General features: G+C 45.9%; 1 protein-coding gene across 1 annotated transcript; it reads right to left on the bottom strand.

The window, feature by feature from the left end:
• Positions 1 to 236: 236 nt before the first annotated feature.
• On the bottom strand, positions 237 to 2,829 carry GAS1 (growth arrest specific 1). The gene has a single exon (XM_031447231.2). The coding sequence runs from the start codon at positions 2,587 to 2,589 to the stop codon at positions 1,540 to 1,542; it is 1,050 nt and encodes a 349-aa protein (XP_031303091.2). The 5' UTR covers positions 2,590 to 2,829; the 3' UTR covers positions 237 to 1,539.
• Between the last annotated feature and the right edge of the window lie 19,959 nt (positions 2,830 to 22,788).

Below are 22,788 nucleotides of genomic sequence, written 5' to 3'. Positions count from 1 at the left end.
TGAATTCTCTCCGCAAACCAATGGGAGACCAGTCAATTATATCTTTTTAGCTGCCTCATTTACAGATGTCTAATTGTTCATTAAATTGAAGGCAGAAATAATAGCTCTCCTTTCTTGTCTTGTACTGTATTTTAATTTCAGTTGATGGTTGATAGATTCCCAGTGGCCCCTCCACCCCCCTCCTCACCCATTACCAGGTTAACCACAATGTAACTCTGGAAAGTAACTACACCATATTCATTATTTAAAACTCTTTACTGATGTACACATTTTAATAAAACAAATAACCAAAAAAATACACAGAGCCATAGTTACTTAAAACATAGGACTTTTTAAAAAACAATGTCTATAAAAATACAATGTTTAAGGCAGTTTGGAAATGCATTTATACATTTCTACAATGTCCATAAATTCTCTTGAAAATAAGAATGTTAACTTCAATCTATAAAATACACTGTACATTTAAAAACTCTTCTAGAGCACACTTCACAATGGATTGCGGTTTTGGATCCCTGGTGATAAACAGATTCTTTACATTTCAGAGAGGAAAGGTGTACCATGGATGTGGATTTAAACTTTTTAATTTCTTTTTAAAAATAAATTATTTCTGAAGCATACAATTTATAAAAATTCTATATACAAAATACAGCAACTGGTAACAAACCCCAGTTTTAATACACTTTATATACGAAGTACCAGGGATAAGCACCCTGATAAAAGCAGAGGCAATATATGTTCCCCGCATATTTGTACATACAATTTCTTGATGTAAAGAACAAAAATGACAACAAAACAAACACCATTAAGAAGCTTTTTTAGATGGCAGTGCAGAGCTCTTTTAAATAAAAAGTTGCATTCTTCAACACCACCAGCAACCCTTGAGATCAGCATTTTTGGACCCTTAATCCTAGGAAATGTGCTAAGAGACAGAGTGGTGGCAATGATATTGAAGTCAAGGGCTCAAAGTTATCCAAAACTAACTCAGGAAAATTAACCCCTCTCATGCCCAACCCCCTCCCCTCGGGGGTAGGGGGAACTGAGAGTTCTGGGCGCTGATACCAAGAGTACACGAATGAATCGGTTAAGATTGCAATGTCCTCACTGGCCACGATAAAAGTCGGTACCGGCACTTCCCCCCCCCCCCCTCGCAGGAGAAATGCTAATAAACAGCCCCTCTGCAAATATGAATCCTCCTGCAAAACCCCTGCTCCAAGCCCAGTCCCATGACACTGTTAAGGCCCCACTAGTCGGCATCCTCTCTTAGGAGTCCAGGACTACGGTTCTGCCCCCCAAACCCGTTTCATCCCGGGCGTCCTGAGCTCACGCTAGGCCGGTTTCTGCAAGGAGTTTCTGGAGCCTGGAATGGGGGCAGGGGAGGATGTCCAAAAAGTCCTGCTCGGGAGAGGAGGCGGGGAAGCCGGCTAGGCAGAATCTACCTAGGAAACGTTTTGCAAAGCATCCCCAACCATCCACTCTGTCCCCGAGCCACAGGTGCCCCGGCGCCGGCCCTCCCGCTGCCGACGGCGGGGGGCGCGAAGGCTAAAAGAGCAGCGGGAGCAGCAGCAGCAGCAAGATGGAGGCGAGCGGGGTCCAGGCTCCTCGGGACGCCGAGCGGCAGCCACCGCCGCTGCTCCGGCGCCCGGGCCCGTAGGGCAGGTCCCCGCGGCCGCCCGCTGCCGCAGCGCCGCCGCCCGGGCGCGGCGGGTGCGGGACGCCGTCGTCGTCATCCAGCGGCTGCTCGCCGCCCGCGCCCCCAGCGCGCTGCTCGTCGTCGTACTCCTCGTCGTAGTAGTCGTCCAGGCCCCCGTCCGAGCCGCTGCTGCCCGGGCCGTTGCCCAGCTCGGCGCCGAAGCACAGGCGGGCCATGTTCTCCTTGACCGACTCGCAGATGGGCCGCTCGAGGCCGTCGCACACGCAGTCGTTGAGCAGCGCCGCCTTGGGCACGGCCAGCATGTCCTCGATGACCGTGCGGCACTCGTCGGTGCAGCGCAGCCCGTTGAAGAGCTTGCCGCAGTAGGTCAGGTAGCGGCTGAGCGCCAGGTTGCAGCGGCTGTCGCGGTCGCAGCGCCGCCGGGCCTCCGTGCAGCCCATGACCCCGCCCGCGCCCGGGCCGCCCGCGCCGCTGCCGCTCGTCCGGGGCAGGCACGGCTCAATGGCGCGCTTGGTGGACTTGCAGTTCTCGTCCTGCGCGCAGTCACAGTCCTCCAAGGCGGGCCCGCGGCGCGTGTGGTTGAGCTGAATGAGGGCCGAGATGCAGTGGCTCGGGCAGCGCCAGCGCGACGAGAAGGAGGCGGCGGAGGCCGGGAAGGCGGCGGCGGCGGCAACCGCGGCCCCCGGCGGGTCGCCCCCGCCGCGCTGCGCCAGCACCGGCGCGCACGCCTCGGCGTACTGGTTGTAGGCGTAGCTGCACTCCGGCTCCCCCTGGCACTGCAGCAGCGCCTGCCAGCAGATGAGGCGGCGGCCGTGCGCCAGCCCCGAGCCCCGCGGCGCCGAGCCCAGCAGCTGCAGCAGCGCCATCAGGCACAGCCAGGCGCCCAGCACGGTCCCCCCGCGGGCCCCGCCGCCGCCGCCCAGCAGCCCTGCCACCATCGCGGGCAGCGGCGGCCGCCGGGCGAGGAGCGGAAAGGAGACGAGGCGCGGGGAGCGGCGGACGCGGAGCCGGCGGAAAAGTTTGCCTCAGTCCTGCCAACTTCTTGCATGAGTGTTTTCATAAATCCATGCGCGCCGCCGGCTGGTGCCCCGCTGCTTGCAGAAGGTCGGCTCTCGCCCGGGCTGCGGGGGCTTCCTGGTTGTGCACGGCCGCGGAGAGCCCCTCCGGTCGGCCCCCGGCGGTGGCGGGAGGCGCTCACTGCCGCCCCGGGGGGCTGCGGGCCGCGGGGCCGCGGCGGGGCTGCGGAACCGCGCGGCGCCGCGGGTGCATTTTGTTCCGCGCCTGCAGATCCGTTGTGCGGCCGCGGCGGCTCCTTCCTCCCGGGCTCAGCGCCGCGCCGCCGCCGCCGCTGCCGCGGGCTCTCGCATCGCGCCGCTTCCTGGCTCGCGTCCGGGCGCTGCCCGCCTTCCCGCGGCCCGGCCGCCCGCGTCCCCTCCCCCTCCGCCCGCGGCGACCCCGGCCTCGGCCGAGCTCCGGGGAGTTCTTTCCGGGCGGCGCGGGGAGAACGAGAAACTCCGCGCGGCCGGAGCGCGGCTCCCGGGCTTCCCTCGGCGGCGGCTTCTCGGGTGACAAGGAGCCCAGGGAGCGGATCCGCTGAGCCCGGCTGCGGACTCGCTCGCGGCGAGGCTTTAAATACAAAAGTGGGCCGGGAGCCCCCGCGTGGTGCCGCGGTGCCCCCTCATTATGCATGCATGGAAAAGCAAACAAACAAAAACATTAGCAACGCTCCTCCGGCTCGCCCAGCCCCGGCCCCGCGCGCTCCGAGCCTGCCCGCTTTCTCCTTTCTCCACTCTCTTTCGCCCTTTGCTCGGCCCCCTTTCCCGGCTTTTCGAGATGCTATTGGTCCCGCCTGTTGTTGTTGAAACTTTTTTTTTTTTTTTTTTTTACGAGCCGCTGGAGTGAGGTTGCGGAGTGGGGGAGGGCGGGGAGGGTGGTGGGCCGCTCACATTCAGGCATTCAGGGCTTGAAAGAAACGGCTTAAGGAGCCTGACAGAGGCCCGGGAGCTCCTCCTACTCTTAAGGAGGCTCGGATATGGAGCCCCTGCTCGTGCACAGAACCAGCGGGCAGGGCTCAGGGGCAGCTGTTTGCATCCGGCTTGGCCACGGTCCTTTCTGTTTGGTTCTTTTTCCTTTATTATTATTGTTATTATCTTGGTACTTAAAAAAAAACCTCTCCCTGGCCCCTATCCGTGCTTTCGACTGGATTCAGAATTCAGTTTGTCTTTCGAGTTCCCCATCTTCACTTGATCATCACAGGGGGAGGAGGGAGGGAAATCAGAGAATTTATTGCGGGACTTTGAAACTTAAAAAAAAAAATCCAGATGCAGACAAGAAAGAGGCACACGCTTTAGTTAGGGGGATACTGATGAGGTATTTACAAAACTCTCTCCCCCACCCCTGCCCAGCACCGGAGTCCCAGTTTACCGATCTGGCTCCTGACCCAGGAATCGTCAGTTGCAAAACAGAAATCCAGTAAGCCAAATTAAAATTTTTTAAAGAATATAAGTTTCTATACTTACCTGGCAGGGGAGATATCATGATCGAGAATATAAGTTTCTAACACGGACGGTGATGAAAAAATAATCATAGTATTGAAAATCTTGAGGAATGTTGAGCGGTGCCATCTGGCCGCAGTCACAACATAGAGGGAGGGGATAAACTGGCATCCTCCGAAGTTTCTATTAAAGTGTATGTTTCAATCCCTTGCTCGGTTTAAGGGAAACCGCCGGGGTACAGCAGCCTCTGCAATCCAGGCGCGGGACTCTGCGGACTACCTTAACTGCGGCGCAACGCAGCCTTCGACCACCAGAGGCATCGGGCGTCTGCGGCCTGTCAAAAACTGGCGCTTTTTTCCTCCCCTTTCCGTGGAGAGACTATCAACTCCATCTGTCACAAAAATTAAGGCTAAATCTCCTCTCCAGAAGCAGAGGGAGCCGGGGCTCCGATGAGCACAGGGTTCGGCTGTCCGCCTCTCCCCGGGGGCCCGGTGAATTTGAAATGGCAAAAGTCAGATGGAGACACAGCGTCTGCAGACTTCGCAGGCTGCAGGAAAGTCTCCTGTTCCTACAGAGCCTGCTGCATTCCTCAGGGGTTCAGGGTCTGCCTTAGGAAGCAAGCCCTCTGCAATCCCCAAAACAAAACTAAAATAAACCTTAAAGGAACGGGGCTGAAGGAAGACAGACCGTGTTGCTCTGACTTGAGTCATAGAAAACACACCAACAACAATATCAATCTATATTGAAAGAGAGAGAGAGAGAGAGAGAGAGAGAGAGAGAGAGAGAGAGAGAGAGAGAGAAAGAAAGAAAGAAAGAAAGAAAGAAAGAAAGAAAGAAAGAAAGAAAGAAAGAAAGAAAGGAAGGAAGGAAGGAAGGAAAGAAAGAAAAAAAGAAAGAAAGAACGAGAAAGAAAAGAAAGAAAGAAAGAAAAACGATGGAAGGAAGGAAGGAAGAAAGGAAAGAAAGAAAGAAAGAAAGAAAGGGAGAGAGAGGGAGGGAGGGAGGAAGGGAGGTTGCAACTGTGTGGTCCATCAGGACAACATTTCCCGGGCTCTGGTTTTTTTTTTGGTTATTTGGAATTGGCGTCTCAGTCTTGCCAGGAGGGCCTGGACAAGTCACACTCCTCTGTGACTTGGACCCTTCACGTGTAAGTTTCAAGTCCAGACTGGACATTTGGGAAAAGTCCTTTCATTTTTAATGCTCTGTGATTTTAGGCTCCTAAGAGCAAGGTCAACATTCAGCTGCATCTTTAAGCTAATGTTTGTTGAGTTCCTTGCGATTAGTAGGTCTCAAACCTTAGTGAGCTTGAGACTCGCCTGGTGGCCTTGTTCAAACCCAGGTTGCCGGGCCCTCTCCTGGAGGTCTCGATGCAGTAAGTAGGAAATTGGGGTTGGGGGAGGGGGCAGTAAGGGAGGGTGTAAGAATCTGCATTTCTAACAAGTTCTCAAGGAATGCTGCTGCTTCCTGTCTGGGAACCGGATTTTGAGAATGACTGCTCTGGACGTCCACATGTTTTTTGTTTTCTGGTTTTTTTTTTTTTTTTTTTGTAAAACTTGTCCCATCCTGGCCTTGAGATCGCTCTCAGTGGGATGTAAAGACCTGAGGGCTATGAGAGCTCTGGGGTCACCTCCTGGCACCCCAGTCTCATGGCATTTCAGGCCTGCATGGCTGTCAGCTGCCAGAAAGAGGCTCTGATGATGAAAGAGAAGGAAGGAGGCCCCTCTGTAAGCCCCAGAGACCTAGTACCCCCTTGTCTCATATCCAGGTTTTCATTGACAGCAGCAGAACTCCAATCCATCCCTCATCACCCAGACAGTAATCCCCACATCACTCTGTACATCTCTTAAACTGACTTAATTCCCACTATGAGCTCCCCACCCCCACTCCCCCCCAAAACCCACTTTTTCCACTGGAGCTCTCAATTTGTTCTTGGCAAAATCTCCAATATCCCCAACCTGCTTTCTGAGCTGGAGCTTCGCCTTTTTGCTCTAAAACCTGGCTGGAAGCTACAGAATGAGAGAAGACACTTGCAAACCACATATAAATACAAAAGGAACTCATACAACTCAATAACAACAAAAAAATAAACAATCTGATTAAAAAATAGAACTTGAGTAGACATTTTTCCAAAGAGGATATAAAATGGCCAACAAATACATGAAAAGGTGCTCAGCATCACTAATCACCGGGGAAATGCAAATCAACACCTCGGTGAGGTATCGCCTGACACCTATTAGAATGGCTGTCATCAAAAAGACGAGAGATAACAAATGCTAGTGAGGATGAGGGGAAAGGGAACCCTGGTGCACTGTTGGTGGGAATGTAAATTGGTACAGTCACTATGGAAAATAGTACAGAGATTCCTTTAAAAAAATTAAAAATAGAGCTATCATATGAAGCAACAATTCCACTTTTGAGTATTTCTCCAAAAGAGACTAAATCACTATCTGAAAGAGGTATCTACACTCCTTGGTCATTACAACATTATTAACAGTAGCCAAGATGGGAAAACAACCCAAATGTCCATCAGTGGACAACGAGGGGATAAATAAAATGCGGTACGCACATGCAATGGAACATTATTCAGCCATAGAAAGGAAGAAGGAAATCTTGCTATTTGCATCAACGTGGATGGTCCTTAAGGGCATTCTGCCAAGCGAAATAAGTCAGAGAGTGACAAATACTGTCTGATCTTACTTCTATGTGGGGCCTTCACCAAATTCACAGAAACAGAGTGTAGAATGGTGGTTGCCAGGGACTGAGGGTTGGGGGAGATGAGGAGATATTGGTCTAGGGTACAGACTTTCAGTTATGTGATGAATATGTTCCAGGGATGTAATGTGCAGCATGGTGGCTACAGTTGACAATACTGCGCTGTGAACTTGAAAGCTGCTAAGACATGAGAGCTTCAGTGTTCTCACCATAATAACAACAAAATGGTAATTATGTGAAGTGAAGGATGCACTCACTAACCTTATTGTGGTACACATTTCACAGTGTATATGTTTATTAAATTGTCACATTGGACACTTAAAACTTATACAACCAATCAGTCAATTATATCTCAATAAAGCCGAGAAAAATAAAATCCCAGCTGACATTTTTCGGCACAGCAGTCCTGGCTGATTTTTCTTCCATAAGCCGCATCCCACCAGACCTCAAAGCAGGGTACACGGCTGTCATTCCTTCCTTGTTCCCACTTCCAAACTATTCTTCTCCCTCCCCCTCTGGAAATCTCTAGCTTCCTTGAACTGTCAGCTACTGTCAGCTACTCCAACAGTCGCCCACTGACTTTTCCTCCATCTACAGCCCTTCTCAACCAGGGTTGCTCCTGGGAACCGAAGAAGACAGAGAATGAGTTGAGTGGCTGTCTCCTCCGTCCTCTCAAGGATGCACATCACCAGCACTGACACCAAGTGTTATCATCAGTTAGATCCATTAAACCTGTAACCTGCCTTCACTGACCAAGCTTGCTTTAATTGTTGCTACAAAAACTTGCACGTCCTCCAAGCATTATGGAGCCTAGACAGTAAGGTGTTTGCCGCAGTTGTTTTTCAGAAACTTGGACTCAGCTGTATCTAGTTTGAGCTCGAGCTGGTTAAGACTGGTTCTTACCACTGACCCTCCAACCGAGCATGTGCCAGTTTCTGCTTGGTGACCTTTTGAGATCAGAGGGCCCAAAATTTCACCCTTAAAACATGCTAATACATGGGTCCCAAGAAGATGCCTGTAACTTAATTGCACCTGCACAGAACAACGATTGCCTCACCTTTTTCTTTTCAAATCCCCTTTCCCCATGATCCTGATCTCAGCTTTATCCCATAAATACCCGAGCCCCTCACCTTTCGGGAGGCAGATTTGAGATTTGTCCTCCCAGACTCCTGGCTTGGCTGCCTTGTGAATAAACCCCTTCTCTGCTACAAGCCCCGGCATCTCAGTGTTTGCCTTGCTGCACTTGGGCAAACGAAACTGGTTCAGTAACAGCATCACTATGGGTGCAGAGGACAGACGTTAGTCCATCTCAGTGGTTGCTATATATGCCAGAGCTTGACCAGAGGAGAGTCCATGAACAAGGGAGATGAAGGATTTATATGGAGAGGGCACCTCCCAGAGGGTGGGACCTGAGCGGCAAGTGGTGTCGTCTGTTCTTCTGCATCTGGTGTCGAGCCTGAATTCACTGGGGCAGATAGGTGGTTGGAAAGTAAAACTGGAACCAGTAGGGGTGAACTGGAACTGGAGTCTCGCTCATCACTTCCAACGTCGGTGCTACAGTGGGTGACCTGTGGGGGCCTTCAAATGTGGAGCTGGTATGCACTTTGTCCAGGACCCAGAGAAGCAGAAGGAGGAGACTGGCGGGAGCTGGAGAAGCTCAGGTCAGGTGCTGGCCCATCCCGACCAAGGGGAGCTTTACATCAGCCAGGAAGCCTGCCAGCTGCCACAGTGTTTGGGGCTCTCCACGACCTTCAGCGCCTAAAAAGAATATGATGCTACTGCCTCACTTCCTCCTTCCAAATCTGGTGCACAAGCCCCCTTGTGGCCAACACCAGCTGGGAACAACATGGGGAGGGGCATTCTGGGAACGCAGTTCCATCACAGCTCAGTGGACATAGTGCAGGGTCACCCCTGGTGCAACTGGGCATTCAGCTTAATTCCCTCGGGGGTGCATTTGGTTTCGGCATCTGGCTCGCTGGTTTTCTCTCTTTATGACAACCTCAGCCTCTGAGTCCCTTAACTTCCTCACATTCAACCACCCACTCTTAACCATCCCCTAGACCGGGGTATTACCATCACTGTGTCACCTCGAAAGTCTCTAATTCAGAATCTCTAATCGGAATGTCATTTCACTGACCACCACCTCCTGTCTTTCCAGTTCGCCCATCTCAGTGCTGTCACGTGTCCCCTGCTCAAGTCCTTGCTTTGCAGTGTCTTCTGCTGCTGCCTTAGCTCCCTTGTTACAGTATCGTGCCCATCCACCTGCGACCTATCTTAAAACAAAACAAAACTAAAAGCCCTTCCTAGATCTCAATTCCCCACTCAGTAACTGGCCCGTTTCTGTGAAAACTCCTTGGAAAAGTTGCTTTTACTCGCGTTCTCTGCTGTCTCCTCCGTTCACGATAATCAAGAGTCAGCTACCTCACCATTTTTCTTATCAGCGATGGTGGAAATCTTGCTCTACCCAGCGGTCACCTCTCAGTCCTCATCTTATCTGAACTTGCAGCACCATGGGATGGGACTGATAAGCCTTCTCTTCAAAGTACTTTTTCATTTGGCTTCTGAGACTCTCTACTCTTCTGTTCCTCACTCCACAAGTGATCTCATCCAGTGCCTAGGTGGTAAATTACATCTCCCGATTTGATCATTTCAATACCAGTCTTTCTCTAACTTCCATGTGTATGTTATTCACTCAGTTGCTCAATGAGCATCACAAACTTAACTTGCCCCAAGAGCACGTCTGATTCCCCACCCCCAAAACTTGTTTGTTTCCTGGTCTTTCAGTGGTGTACATTCTCCAAAATTCACTTCCATCGGTTTCCTCCATCCCTTGATATCCATGCTACTGAGATCAAGAGGCAGAGTCTAAGTTCCTTCTCCTTAACGCTTTGGGCAGGTCTTCATGACTCTGACCAATGGCATGCAGTGATAGTGATTGACATTCTGGGGCTTCCTGGAGAGGGCACAAGATGCCTTGTTTTGTAGCTTCTACCTGGGACTCTTGGAATGCTTGCTCTGGAAAAACCAGCTACCATATAAGAAATCTGACTACTTTGAGACTGCCAAGCTGTGAAGGCCGTGCTCACTATGCTGAGGGGATCCATGGGGAGAGAATGAGGTGGCTGGTCAGCTCCCACCTTCTTTGGCCATGTGAGTGAGGAGGGAACAAGACACATGAGTGAAAAAGCCATCTTGGATGTCCAGCCCAATGGAACCCTCAGATGATTCCAGCTCCAGCTGCTGTCTGATGGAAAGTACATAAGAGAAACCCCAACCCAGGGTCAGGACTAGGGTGAGGGGGGTGAGGCACCCAGGTACAAAATTTAAGGAGGTGCTCACCCATAGGGGGATGCTACAGGGCCCTTGAGAGCGAGTGCCCCTTACGTCCCGTACCCTGGACACTTCATTCACCTCACGCTAATCCTGGTCTGGCTCCATGAAAGAACAGCACAGCTTAGCCCGGTCAACCCAGAGAATCATGACAAATAACAAAGCATGTTTTTGTTTTTGTTTTCTTTTTTTATTCTTATTTTTTATTGAAGTGTAGTTGATTTCCAATGTTAGTTTCAGGTGTACAGCAAGGCAATTAAGTTACACATATAGAAAATTTTTTTTTCAGTTTCTTGTCCAAAGAATGTTGTTTGAAGCCACTAGGTTTTGAGGTGGTTTTTATGCTCCAATAGGTAATCACATACACATGTTCCATCATATCCAATTGCTTGGGTCAAAGGTCTACTAGGACTCTTCCCTTTTCTCCACATCCCATATCCAAAGGATGGCCCATCCTAGGCAGTCAATAAAACATTTGATGGGTCAAATGCATCAAAAATCGGAACTTACTGCTTGTCTTCTAAATTCGCCAAATCAGAACTGATCCAAACCACTTATACTATAGACAAGGGAACAGAGACCCTGAGAGGTTAAAGAATATGGAATAGCTCTGAAGTTTTAAACTATAAAATGGTATTCCCAGGGTGCTGAGTGGTTCAGTGAAAGGACGGAAGGTCTAGTGATAAGCACCACCTACCTCTGGGTGCTCAGCAATATGGCAGGTAGAAAGCTGCAGGAGGCAGATCTGCGCCCTTCTAGGGACTTAGCAATATATCAGCTGTCCATTGAGGGGTGTCTAGGATGCTTCCACGTGGCTGAAGGCTTACATCTTAAGCATCTACTCACTTGTTTTGTTTTATTTTGTTTTTATAACTAGAGAATATGAAAACTTGGTGGCAGACAACCAGTGAAAACCAAACAACATCTACCCTAGAATTCCGTATTCTACCTCGTATCCTGAAAGTCTATCCCATTCTCCCTAAGCATCCTCTTTGTGTCTCTATGGTTCGCTTAAGAGGAATGAATTCTGGAGAACAAAGTAGGATGGGAACCCCATTCATACACAAGAAAGCTGGGTCATTCCCCTAGTGGAAGATCTGGGGCCTTCTCTTGAACTCCATCTCTCCTTATAACTCTGTCGAGGACCATGCCAAGTCTTATTCATTCTATCTAAGAAAACGTCTTTCACATTCAACTTTTCTGTATTCCCACCGCCCTGGTTTCTTGGAGGTTTTCACCACTGCTGACCGCTTGGTGTTTCCCAATTCTTCCGCTAAATCACATCACCCTCTTAACCAGGGAGGTGTCTCAGAATCACTTGGGAGGCTTTTAAAAGATACATATTCCGGTACCAATGTACCAGTTCCATTACACTTGAACACTTCCCCAAGGGCCCAAGAGTGTGTATTTTGGGGAAAAAAATAAATAAATAATCCTGCCAGTGGTTCCCAGACTTGGGGATTTTATAGATCAGTTTATTTTTTTAAATTGTGGACTGTCTTTGAGATGCCACTTTAACATCCACTAGACCAGGCAGCACTGTGACAGTTAGTGCTCCCCAGGACACCTCCAAACACTGCTGATGGAGGCTGATCTAGTCACACTTTTAAAATGTAAAATAAGTGAAAAATACAACCACTTGGCACAGTCCACTACCGAGAACCTTTCCAATAATGATATTAAAAAAAAAAAAAAACACTGATGAGAAAGGATGATGCATATATTCTAGCAATCTCAATGGAAATAATTACTTTTTTCCCAAAAGTTCTAGGCCAAGTGCTGGAACCTCATTGGGTCTGGGTCATGTGCCCGTGTACCTTAGAAGTAAAAGAGAGGAAGTTCTCTGAAGGAAAACCAAGGATGTCATCAGAAGGAAAGGTGTCCCCTGAGAACTATATTCAATAACTTGTAATAACCTGTGATGAAAAAATATGAAAAAGAATATATATATCTGTATAACTGAATCACTATGCTGTACACCAGAAACTAACACAACATTGTAAATCAACTATACTTCAATGAAAAAAAAAAAAAAGAAGAAGAAGAAAATGTGTCCATTGCACCAGGGCTCCCCTGGCGTGTTCCGTGGGTCAGTGCTGGTGCATGGACTGGTCCTCAACAGCCCCTGAGAAGGTGGGGATTAGCATCTGGACACTTTGAGAACAGTTTGGAAGAGTAATGGTATGGCTGCTGAATCAAATCATAAAAATCAGGGGCTTCTATTTTGTCAGTATCATTTCATTTTGGTGGTATGGGGTTTGAGTGTCTTTTTCTCTGCAATGTGAACTTTTCCCAGCTAGAAAGTCCGGAGACCAACAGCACTGACCTTGAGCAGATAAATGTCTGCTAGCAGTGAAATGGTCCCCGGGACTAGAAGGAGGGCGGATTTTGTACTTAGGAAGTGACTCTTTCAACCCTGAACAGAAACAGTTAGTTAATTTGTCGCATTAAAGTTTGAGTAAACTTCTGTCATTTTGCATTATCTTTACAAAGCCCCCTTGATAAAGAGAAGATAGCCACCCCCCCTCCCCCGACCTCAGGAAGGCGTCTGCAGTTTATACTACAAAGACACTGCGACCTTAAGATCATGGTTTGGAGTATGTATCTGGTTTTATTTTTACTTTATTTATTTTTACGTAATAGACCGAAAAAATAACCTGGTCGTTCACCGCTGACCGTTAGAGAAGCTTTATGCTATATGGGTCAATACTAGTTTTTTTTTCTTTGGTATTCAGGGCAAATAAGCTGTTAGGTACAGGAACTTAAGGGCTCACTGCTGTGTGAAGATGAATCAAAATGTAAGAAACAAATTTTTGATTCTTTCCAGAATGTCATTCTGATGCCGAGTGACAGCGCGACTCAGCTTCACGGAGCAGACAGCAGCTGTTATCGAGGGGGCTGGAAACGCACCCCACGCCATCGCTTTGGGGGATCAGGATCCCGGCTGGGTTTCCCACAGAAACAGCAGCTGTTCCAATGATCAGGAAACTTGACTTTCATACTTTCTGAAAATAGATATTAATGAAACAGAGATTTAAAGTCCAAATAGACCATGTGAGTTGAGGCGCATCCTCCGTTATCCTCCCTTGCGTGCAGCTGGCAGTCAGGACAGTTTTTTGCAGAGAGTAATTTTCCCCAGATAGCACCTTCACTCATTTGGATGCAGCATCTTCTGTTTTCCAATAACTGGGGCCAGTTCTTTAGGGGGCATGGTAGAATGTTTCAAAGAGTGTTTCAAAGGCCATGTTTCAAAATCAGGTTTTTCACTATTGATATTAAGAGGAAACTTTTTTGTAACTATGTCATAAATCTGGATAAGCTACTCTCTAAATATTGATAACATAATACATAAGAGAACTTATCAATTGTCTTAAAAATGTGCTTTTTATCTAGTGGAAATCTGTATCAAGGCATTAAGTTTCCCTTCCCTCCTTCCATCCTGCAAAAAAAAAAAAAAATCCGCAACAAAAATATCCGTCAACGAGCTAATGTAAAATGTGTGAGTGTGTGGTTAATGCTTCTCAAACAATTTGGGAGAAACACATTAGAATTGCTTACTTATTGCTAAAACTATGTAACTATCATAGAGTATCTTGGGGAAGAAATTATGATCTTATTGACTGATAATGATTACAGACTACCTAATGCTTTTTAACGAAGTGCATATTAATATATCACAATTGGTCACAGTCACCCTACATTTTAAATCTGCTTTCACACTTACTGATCGTTTTTCACTGACTTTAATTCAGTTGAAGCCAACAAATATTTATTGAGTGCCTAACTACCTGTGCCAGGAAGCTGTAGCATTTTTTTAAAAATCCTCCAACTTCGTTATTTTAACACTGTTATTATTAATAGATTTTATTTTTTTAAGCATTGCTAGGTTCATAGAAAAATTGATTGCCATGTACCAAGTTCCCACATATCCCTCCCTCCTCCCCAGTTCCCCTTTTTATTTACCTATTTTATTAGTATGGCACATTTGTTACAATCGATGGACCATTATCAATACATTGTTATTAATAATGTATCATAATAACCAATACCAGCACATTATTATTCAGTAAAGCCCATAGTTCACATTAGGGTTCACCCTTGGTGTTGCACATTCTATGGGCTTTGACAAATGTATAATGTCATGTACTCACCAGTCTGTATTATACTATTATCATATAGAATAGTTTGATTGCTCTGAAAACCCCTGGGAGTGTTCACTTTTAACCTAGAAGGGATCTTACGTCGAGTCTTGTCATTTATAGCTTTATTATTTAAAGCTTCCACATTTAGTATTTTTCTTTTTTGTCCATTAAAAAAATAAAGTGAAGCCATACATGCCATTTGGATCCAAAAGTTACACATATTTCCCTACATGGTTAACCATTTCTATTGAAAGAAGCTTTCATATCACTCCGTCATCCACCCCAGAACTATTTGTTGAGTTCTTTTCTGGGTCAGCACCCTGTCCCAATGTTCCTCTGATTAAGGGAGTTTGTGACAGGTGACTTGATGCTATAGCCCTTTGCTTCATGCGTGGACATACATTTAATTACCAAAGCTCCTTTCACGGTGTCTTTTTTTCTTTCCAGTTTATTTTATTTAAAAGTTATTAAAATGTATTTTTGAATAGGAAATACATATATATAGCGTAAAACATACAAGATATAAAAAAGTGCATGGTGTCCAGAAAGCCTCCACTCACCTTTGAATCCAAGGACTCACTTCCCTCAGCCACTCTTATCAGTTTCTTGTGTGCATTCCCAGAGATATTACATAAATCTACATATAAAATAAATCTTTTTAAACAATGATCTTTGCCTCGTTTTTTTCACCTAACGATATATTTTGGGCATTGTTACCTATCACTTCAAAAACCACGGACATATTACTTCCTTCTCCTTTTGATGAGTGGATAGTTTTCCATTTTTCTGATGTTTCATACATTATTTAACCAGTCCCTGACTGATGAGTCATTAAAGTTTGATCTTTTTTTTAATTTCAACGCAGCAACAAATAGCCTTGCACATTTGTCATTTCCATTATATGTTATTATAAGAAATTAAATACAGTTCTCTGTGCTATACAGTAGGTCCTTGTTGTTTATCTATTACATTTGTCATTTCTTAAGTACTTTAATACAGCTAGAGGATACATTTTTAGCAAGTGGAATTACTGTATCAGGGAGGAAGTACATTTTAAATTATGATAGAGCAATTATTTTATCTATTTAATAACGCTACCGAGCAAGGGCTCCGTGCCCCCACGTGCATAGAAGCCAGCATAGTGGCACCAGGTTTTGAGAAAACAAGAGCTTTATTGTGAGGTTGACCAGCAAGGAGACAGGAGGCGGGCTTCAAATCTGTCTCCTCGATCCAGGTTTCCGGGTGAAATTTAAAAGGTTAGAGGAATTTCAAGCTTGGAAGCTAATTGAATGGGTCCGTATAAGCCACTCATGCTGCTGGAACCAGATTTTCTTTATTGAAGCACTTCTCACTTCATAAAGGGCTCTAATGGCAACATTCCTAATCTTGGAGTTCCATAGATTCTTATTTCCAAGGTCATCCTGGAGACCTGGGTTTCCAGCTTGCACATGCGCAAGGCTGTTCTGTGAAATAACTGAAGCTTTGATTAACCGATCAACCTGTTTAAGGAGGCAAAACCAGTTTCAGCTGGTTTACGTGCTGTCTCACTAGGTCATCTGTTCCCCGTGGAAGTCGTGCCAGAGTATGGGCGTGTTATCTGTGAGCATCACCACCGACACAACTTGTTTTTAAACTTCTGGATCGTTGCCAATCTGATAGGTGAAAATTAGACCTCGCTGTAGCTTTCATTTTAATTTCTCTTGTTATATGTAAGACAAACATTATTATGTGAGTCTTCAGAAAATTAATAAGGTAAAGATTGAAGACATTTAAGTTGAAGGAGGTTGTGATCCAACATCATTCCACCGACAAGTGAGAACACCCAGAAAGTGATCTGCTAAGCTTGTCGCCTTGGCCACGGCCCCACCTTGCCTCCACAGCACCCAGCACAGTGTGGGAACGAGGGCTTCGAGGTTCGCCCTTCCTGGTGGTTTTCCTCCACTTGGTCAGTAAGTCTCGAAAAAAAGGTGTTAAAGAATGCCTTTTATCAAGGGAAATAAGATTTCTTACTAAAGGATCCGCCCAAATCCCTTTAAAATCTTAGGAACTCCTCCCCTCTAATTCCTGCCCTGGATAGATCAGAATACATGTCCCCAGTGTTTTAATCCGAGTAACTACTTAATGATTGACGTTAACTGTATGTTCTAGATTTCAAGCAGGGGTGAAATGATCCTATTACTGATGAGACGTTTGAAAAACAACGCTTTGCTTTTTCCTTCCCTTTTCCCACTAGGAAACCCTAGTTTCCTCTCTGCATCTGACTGCAAACTGGGAGCTTTATTTGGGTTCTTTATCCTATGGAACCCTGAGAACCTCTGGTTTCTGAGCAGCACATGAAGTATTTGCCTTCATTCATGTCTTACACACACATCACTGGGATTTGTTGTCAGGTAGAGGCTTGTCCCTGACTTGCGCTGTCTCCTGATGCTGTTGCTTCAGTCAGTTTGCCTGAAAGAGGATTGACTGCCCTGATCATCATTTGCCTGAAGTCGGGGTTGTGTTTGGGGATGTGACAAGGGACCGAGCCATCTGGAGAGGAGAGGGTTTCCCAGGGCAGAACAGCTTGTGGTAGTTTGACAATTGTTAAATCAACAAAGTGGCTAAATGAAGCAGCTTTCTGGAATAGATCTTATGTCGATTTTGAATTATAAATTTTCACTGTTAATTATCTTTCATTTACTGAATATTGAGCATTCCTATGTGTCAAGGACTTTCTAGGTTTCAGACGTCTAGCAAGGAGGGAAATGCTCACACACAGGGTTGTTTTATCCATTGGTCGTTGTAATTGTCTTCTCAGTGCCCCTGGATCTGAGAACCTGGTGAGTTATCACTAGAAAAGGGGGACCCGTTTCTGGGAAAGCACAGATGCCCTTAGGCTCAGCCTTATCTCTTTGCTACAAACAAAAGAAGTGAAAGGATTTCTATCCTAACATAGAACACTTCATCTAGATCCCAGCAAGAAAAGTCTCTTAAGATTCTCACATCCTTGAAAAGCATCTGGGGGAGAACTAAATGACACAGAGGAAAAAGCACCCCTTTAAAAGCTGGGCAGCCACTTTTCCACCAAGGGCTTGTCAAAATGGCCTAACAGAAAGAAAAAAAGAAAAGCAAGTGCACATACACATTTTTAAAGTAGCTAGCAACCAAGACAACACCAATTATTCAACCACAGTAAAGAAACCAGCAGCCAAACCACACTGATTATTTAACCGCGTATCCAAGTGCTGAACACAGCCATAGCCAGCCACGTTAATTTAATGTAAATATCCTGAATAACCAGCCCCTGTGGAGGCAAGAGCTGCAGCAAAGGACAGCTCCTCACCTTTCCTTGTCTTGCCTCCAGATGTCTGGAGCTGGAAAACTGGCTGTAATCCAACAAGTACCCCCGCCTCCACTTTCTTCCCCCTTCTTTTTGCATTCGTTTCTCTAAAACCTGGATTCATTCTTTCCCTACCGATCCACTGGTCTCACATGCACACGCATACTCAAGGAAACATTTCATTTGGTGAATTCCATTCTTTTCCTCTTGATTTCCACCTTTTCTTTCTTTTCCTTTTCATTTCAATCCTCTTCTTCTTTTTTTTTTTTTTAAACCTCAATGCTTTCATTCCAGTGTATTTGATTCTTATTTAATTTTTACAGATCATCATATGTAAAGTTGATTCTCAGGAAGTGTTCATCAGGAAAATATGAACTTCTTCTTTACTACCTGCAGCTGCAGAATTGGCACTAGCTTGAGATTTACTTTAAAATGGTCCCTTTTACTGGGAAATGCCCTGGCTCATGAATCTTGTGAACCCAGAGGTCCGTGTTTGAAAAACATAGTCCCCCTCTCACCCGCCACAGATCTGAGTCAATGTCGGCCAACCCATTGGTGTCTATCAACCAATCAGATTTCTCTCCTTGAGACTTGAACCAAGAGACGCAGAGACTGGACTGAAACATGGGGGACTCACTGGGGGCTGGATGACAGAGTGGGTCATGAGCAACTAGAACAAGCTTATCTGGAGAGAGGAACGGGGGAAACAGAGCTGAGGAAGACCCTGTGGTCTACGGAGGATAAAAAGTGAAGCAACAAGTAAACATACGCTTCCCCAAAAGAGGGTGGAGACACCTCATTTCCCATTGGTTGGTCCAGTTCTGTTCCATGAGGCCAGGCTCTATTTCAGTTGCTAAGACCATGAGATTGACACCGTATCCTCATTTAACATCTGTGTCCATGGATAATAGGATAAAATCAGGCTCTGGGGTCACTTAGCTTTTATCCTTATCCCTCCTCAATGCCCACCTTTTCTCTGGACATGAAGTCGGTTTCCAAAAGATGCTTCCAAATATAAAATTCATCTTATGTGCAGGGAAGTCTCCTGGACATAAGATAACAAGCTTAATGAGAGCTTATGTTTCGTGGAAGTGAGCATAAACAACGCTCATGGTTCCATTTATGCCTAATCTCTCAGACTGTTACCCACCAATGACCAAGCCCAGTGTTGGGGGACCGAGATGCCTTCCATCTCCTGTTGCCTTGGGAGTGATCCATGCTCTATTCTGACGGTGATAAAATTTCCACTGATAAATAGAGGGGCATTTGAAGAATTGTTTAATAAAAATACTCTCCCCTCCCCATACTTAAAAATTAATAAGAAAATCTGGAACAGAATCAAGCAGTTCGCAAGTTGTATTGGACTCCCAAGGTCAATGTCTTTACACCCTTGGATAGAGACTGCACAATGATTTTCTTATTAACTGATAATTTGAAGTCAGATGTGACAAAGCCCCAGAAGAACAAAGCCCTCAGTACCACAGCAGGATTCTTCTGAGCGAAGACCTAGAGTCTGGCCCACTTTGGTTCCTCTGAGCCACACCCAAAGTAGGCCTCCCACCAATGTCTGTTTCACTCATTTGATCAATGTCCTTGGGCTCACACAGACTTCTTGGAAAACATTGCTTTATTTAGTATTTTCTCTCTTTTTGCCTTTAGATTTGTAATATTTGCTGAGAAGCTGATTGGTAACCTCATAAAATTTAGATTGATGTTTGTGGATGGAACGGCCAGCATTAAGAACGTACGGCACAGTGTAAACACCAAACTCTTGCACAATCTTTTCCTGGACTCGTGCTTTTTTGAACTGGGTTCAAATCTAAACTGAGCAAGGCCACACAGGGCGTTAGAGCAAAAAATGTAAAGCTGGAATGCACGGAGCCCCCCGATTGGGGGAGACAGACATCGGAGTTGCCTTGGGAGTGATCCATGGAATTTTAAGGACATGCTTTTTATTTCTGGTCACCTGGCAAGCCAGTCTCAGGACACATACTGCACAAATGTGCTTTGCAAGCCACACACATTGTCTAGATAGAAAAACAACTTCATACATCACATAAGGTTTTGGAAATTAAGTTTTGAATATGTCAACATACCGCCAGAAAGGAAAGCAGTTGCCTACTTTTTGGACTGTTCCTGCTTGCAGATTTCTTAAATTTTGAAATAACAAAAACCCTTAATACAATGACTTGGAGATGCATCACATTTTTCGATGGCCTGTTGAATGCTCTGCTCCAAAGGATGAAATATGTCTCGTTTTATGGTGAGTAATCCCTGTGTGTGAGAGAGCAGAGAGCAGAGGGAAGAAACACCAGGAGGAGGAGCAGAGAGGCAAAGGAAAGAGGAAGGGAGAGGAGAGAAATATTTAGACTCAGCAGATCACTATTAGAAAATAGTAACCGACTTTGAAACTTGTAGTCGCACATCTTTACTATGGCAAATGTTAGTGCTTCTGCGTCATTTACAGCAAGAACAGTGCCATCTACACATCCAAAGTGAAAAATATTTAGGACGGGTTTTTCTCAGTAACAATAAATTCAGTGATTATGGTATTGTCCATGAGTTCCTATCCATTGACCCAGTTTGGAACGTTCCTCTGCAGGGACTGTTGACTTTACAGATTTGGATTGCCATCATGAGTGTAGGAAGAATGGCCTCTAGTGTCAGTTGCCAGATAAGAAGCCTAGGGAACATTTTTGTTGCAAGTGGAAAAAAAAAAAAAAGCATAAATGTATTGAACATACATGTGTCACTGACTTGGCTGTTTACACTGTGATTTTATTTTGGTGGCTTGCCCAACAGTCCACCTTGCAAGACTATCTCCTTCATGGATTATCATCATCATCAATGAATAATTCTTACTAAACATTCACACAGTAGGTGCCATTGGTTGAAAACAGAGTGTATGTTGCATGAAGGACTGGGCTGACGCGTGCACTGTAATCCTAAATCACACCTCCTATTTCACACATGAAAGTTTGGAATGCTCAGTGTCATAGAGCCGGTAAGCAAAAGAGCTGGGATTTGGAGCTAGATCTGACTCTAAAATCTGGCCTCCCTGTGTGTGGCATGATACAAAGTGCTTACTTAGAGCAGCTGGTACTGGAAAACTAGTCTACTGGGGCCTTCAATAAGCCTTTGGTCTTTAGTCTCTAGCTTAACGTTGGCTAATTATTACAGCCGACAGGCCGAGCAGGTGGGAGGAGGGGACTGGCTTTGACATCAGCTTGTTGAGACTGGCAACCCAACCCCAACTCTGATACCATCACGGTGAAGTCAGCCTGGCACAGCCCCCGCTTGCCAACTGCCTCAGAATTGTGGTCTAGCCGCTGCCAGACACCAGAGGCTTGCAGAACTGGTGAAAAGGCTGGGCAAATGGCTTGGAAGGAAATGGTGACCTGTGAACGATCGGTTTCCCAGGCCTGCCAAACTTTGCTTTCCAAAAGAGAACGAAGACTAAGGCATTAGCTGCCTTGGAGCCATGGTAATGACTCCAATACCATCACACATGTGCAGAGTGACCCTTTTTGACTGTTTAGACAACCCTGGAGAGAAATAACTCCAAAATTGTTGGATGCTGTTTTAAACCCCCCATTCCCAACTTTGCATACAAGCTTCTTGGTGACTTCTTTGAGTCATCCTGATGTATGTGTGCGATGTATAAAAACATATTGAACACTCATGGCTTAAAGTGTCAGCAATAACAATGCTTTTTCCTGAATCAGTTTTGCACTCAGTGTTAGTATTAACTGAGCTAACTCTCCACCGTGGTGCTAGATCTGGGCCATCTGCTTGCAGATCCATTCCTTGCCTTTCTCCTACTCTGTCCTGCTCTATGTCACTGGAAGGTTTACCCCTGTGGCCCATGTTTCTCGGGCTTCTCCATCAATTGTCTTCCAGCAGGGTGTGGCTAATGGGAAGCATGAGGTGAGAAAGCGGGGGAGGAAAGAAGGGAGAAGTCAAGGTACTTTTCCCTTCCCTCTTGGCCACGGGGAGCATCTCCCACCAGAACGGTGTCTCTCCCATGTCTGCAATCACTGGGCTGCCATGATTCTCATCGTTGCCCGTGACCTCAACTTTGCATTGAGTAACACAGTGGCCTTTCTCTCTATTCCTCCAGCCTCACAAAAGGTCCCCAGCTGGCTCTTGCCAGTCTCTGGTTGCACCACCATGTTGGTTTCTGCTTCTCAGCATCTATCATCTACATAAGGCATTAATTCCTCTGTTTTTCATACCCAGAGGGGTTTGTTTTCCTGATTAGACCCTGGCAAATATAATTCTGGCATTTTTTATGTCACTCCGGAATTTCTTCATATGTGACTGAATTGTCTTTGATGTAAGATTTTAGTAAGATCAGGGAGGGAGGGAGGGGAATATTTCAGTTCTATCAGTGTTCAGTGGGTCCCTACTATGCACAAAGCAGGTACATAGGTAACAATTTACTGATTGTTACACAGCCAGAGTCTAAAAGAGTTGAGATCTGCAAAAAAAAAAACTTTGGCTGGGGGGAAGGAGGAAGGCAATGGAATGTAATAGACTCCATTGGTTTTCTGCCTGAGTATAATAAGGAGATATTAGGAGATTGAAACACTTATTAATGTTCCTGTTGAGCAGTGTGACTATCGGGGCTTTTTCAGAAGAAGACCCTTCTTTCCACCCCCTCCACTTCTCTCTTTAAAGAAGTCTCTGAATTGACTGAATTTAGAAGAGAAAATAATAGTAAACAGTATTTTGGAAACAGTGTGGTCTAGTTGGTGCTGAAAACTTTAAACACTGAGATGTTCTCTTTGTGAAGGAATTTGCTAATTATCCAACAGATTTTTTTTTCTTTTTACCCTGTATGTGTCATAGTTTCCTTAAAATTTTCTCCCTCCCTTTCTTTCTTTCTTTGGCTCTAGTTTCCTCTTGTTCTCTCTTTTTTTTTTTTAAGCAGTAAAGATAGGTTCAGAAAATGTGTGAAGCTTACATCCTTCTCCTGGAAACAAGGCTACGTCTCAGAGCCAAAGTCCTAAGGCTTTGTCTTGATGAGAAACCTTCTTACTTTAATTATAGTCTCTTCTAGAAGATTCTCTTCCAACTTAATGACTTGTGTGTCCTGGAACTAATTTCATTAAGTGAGCTGCAACATTGAATTGTTTG

This window comes from Camelus dromedarius, chromosome 10 (genome assembly GCF_036321535.1).
Source record: "Camelus dromedarius isolate mCamDro1 chromosome 10, mCamDro1.pat, whole genome shotgun sequence".
Taxonomy (NCBI): domain Eukaryota; kingdom Metazoa; phylum Chordata; class Mammalia; order Artiodactyla; family Camelidae; genus Camelus; species Camelus dromedarius.
The sequence above is the reverse complement of the archived record's forward strand: the minus strand, read 5'-3'. Positions and strand labels throughout refer to the sequence as shown.

Bases quoted from the DNA above. Each gene is read 5' to 3' on its own strand.
- GAS1 (XM_031447231.2), bottom strand. From the start codon at position 2,589: ATGGTGGCAGGGCTGCTGGGCGGCGGCGGCGGGGCCCGCGGGGGGACC.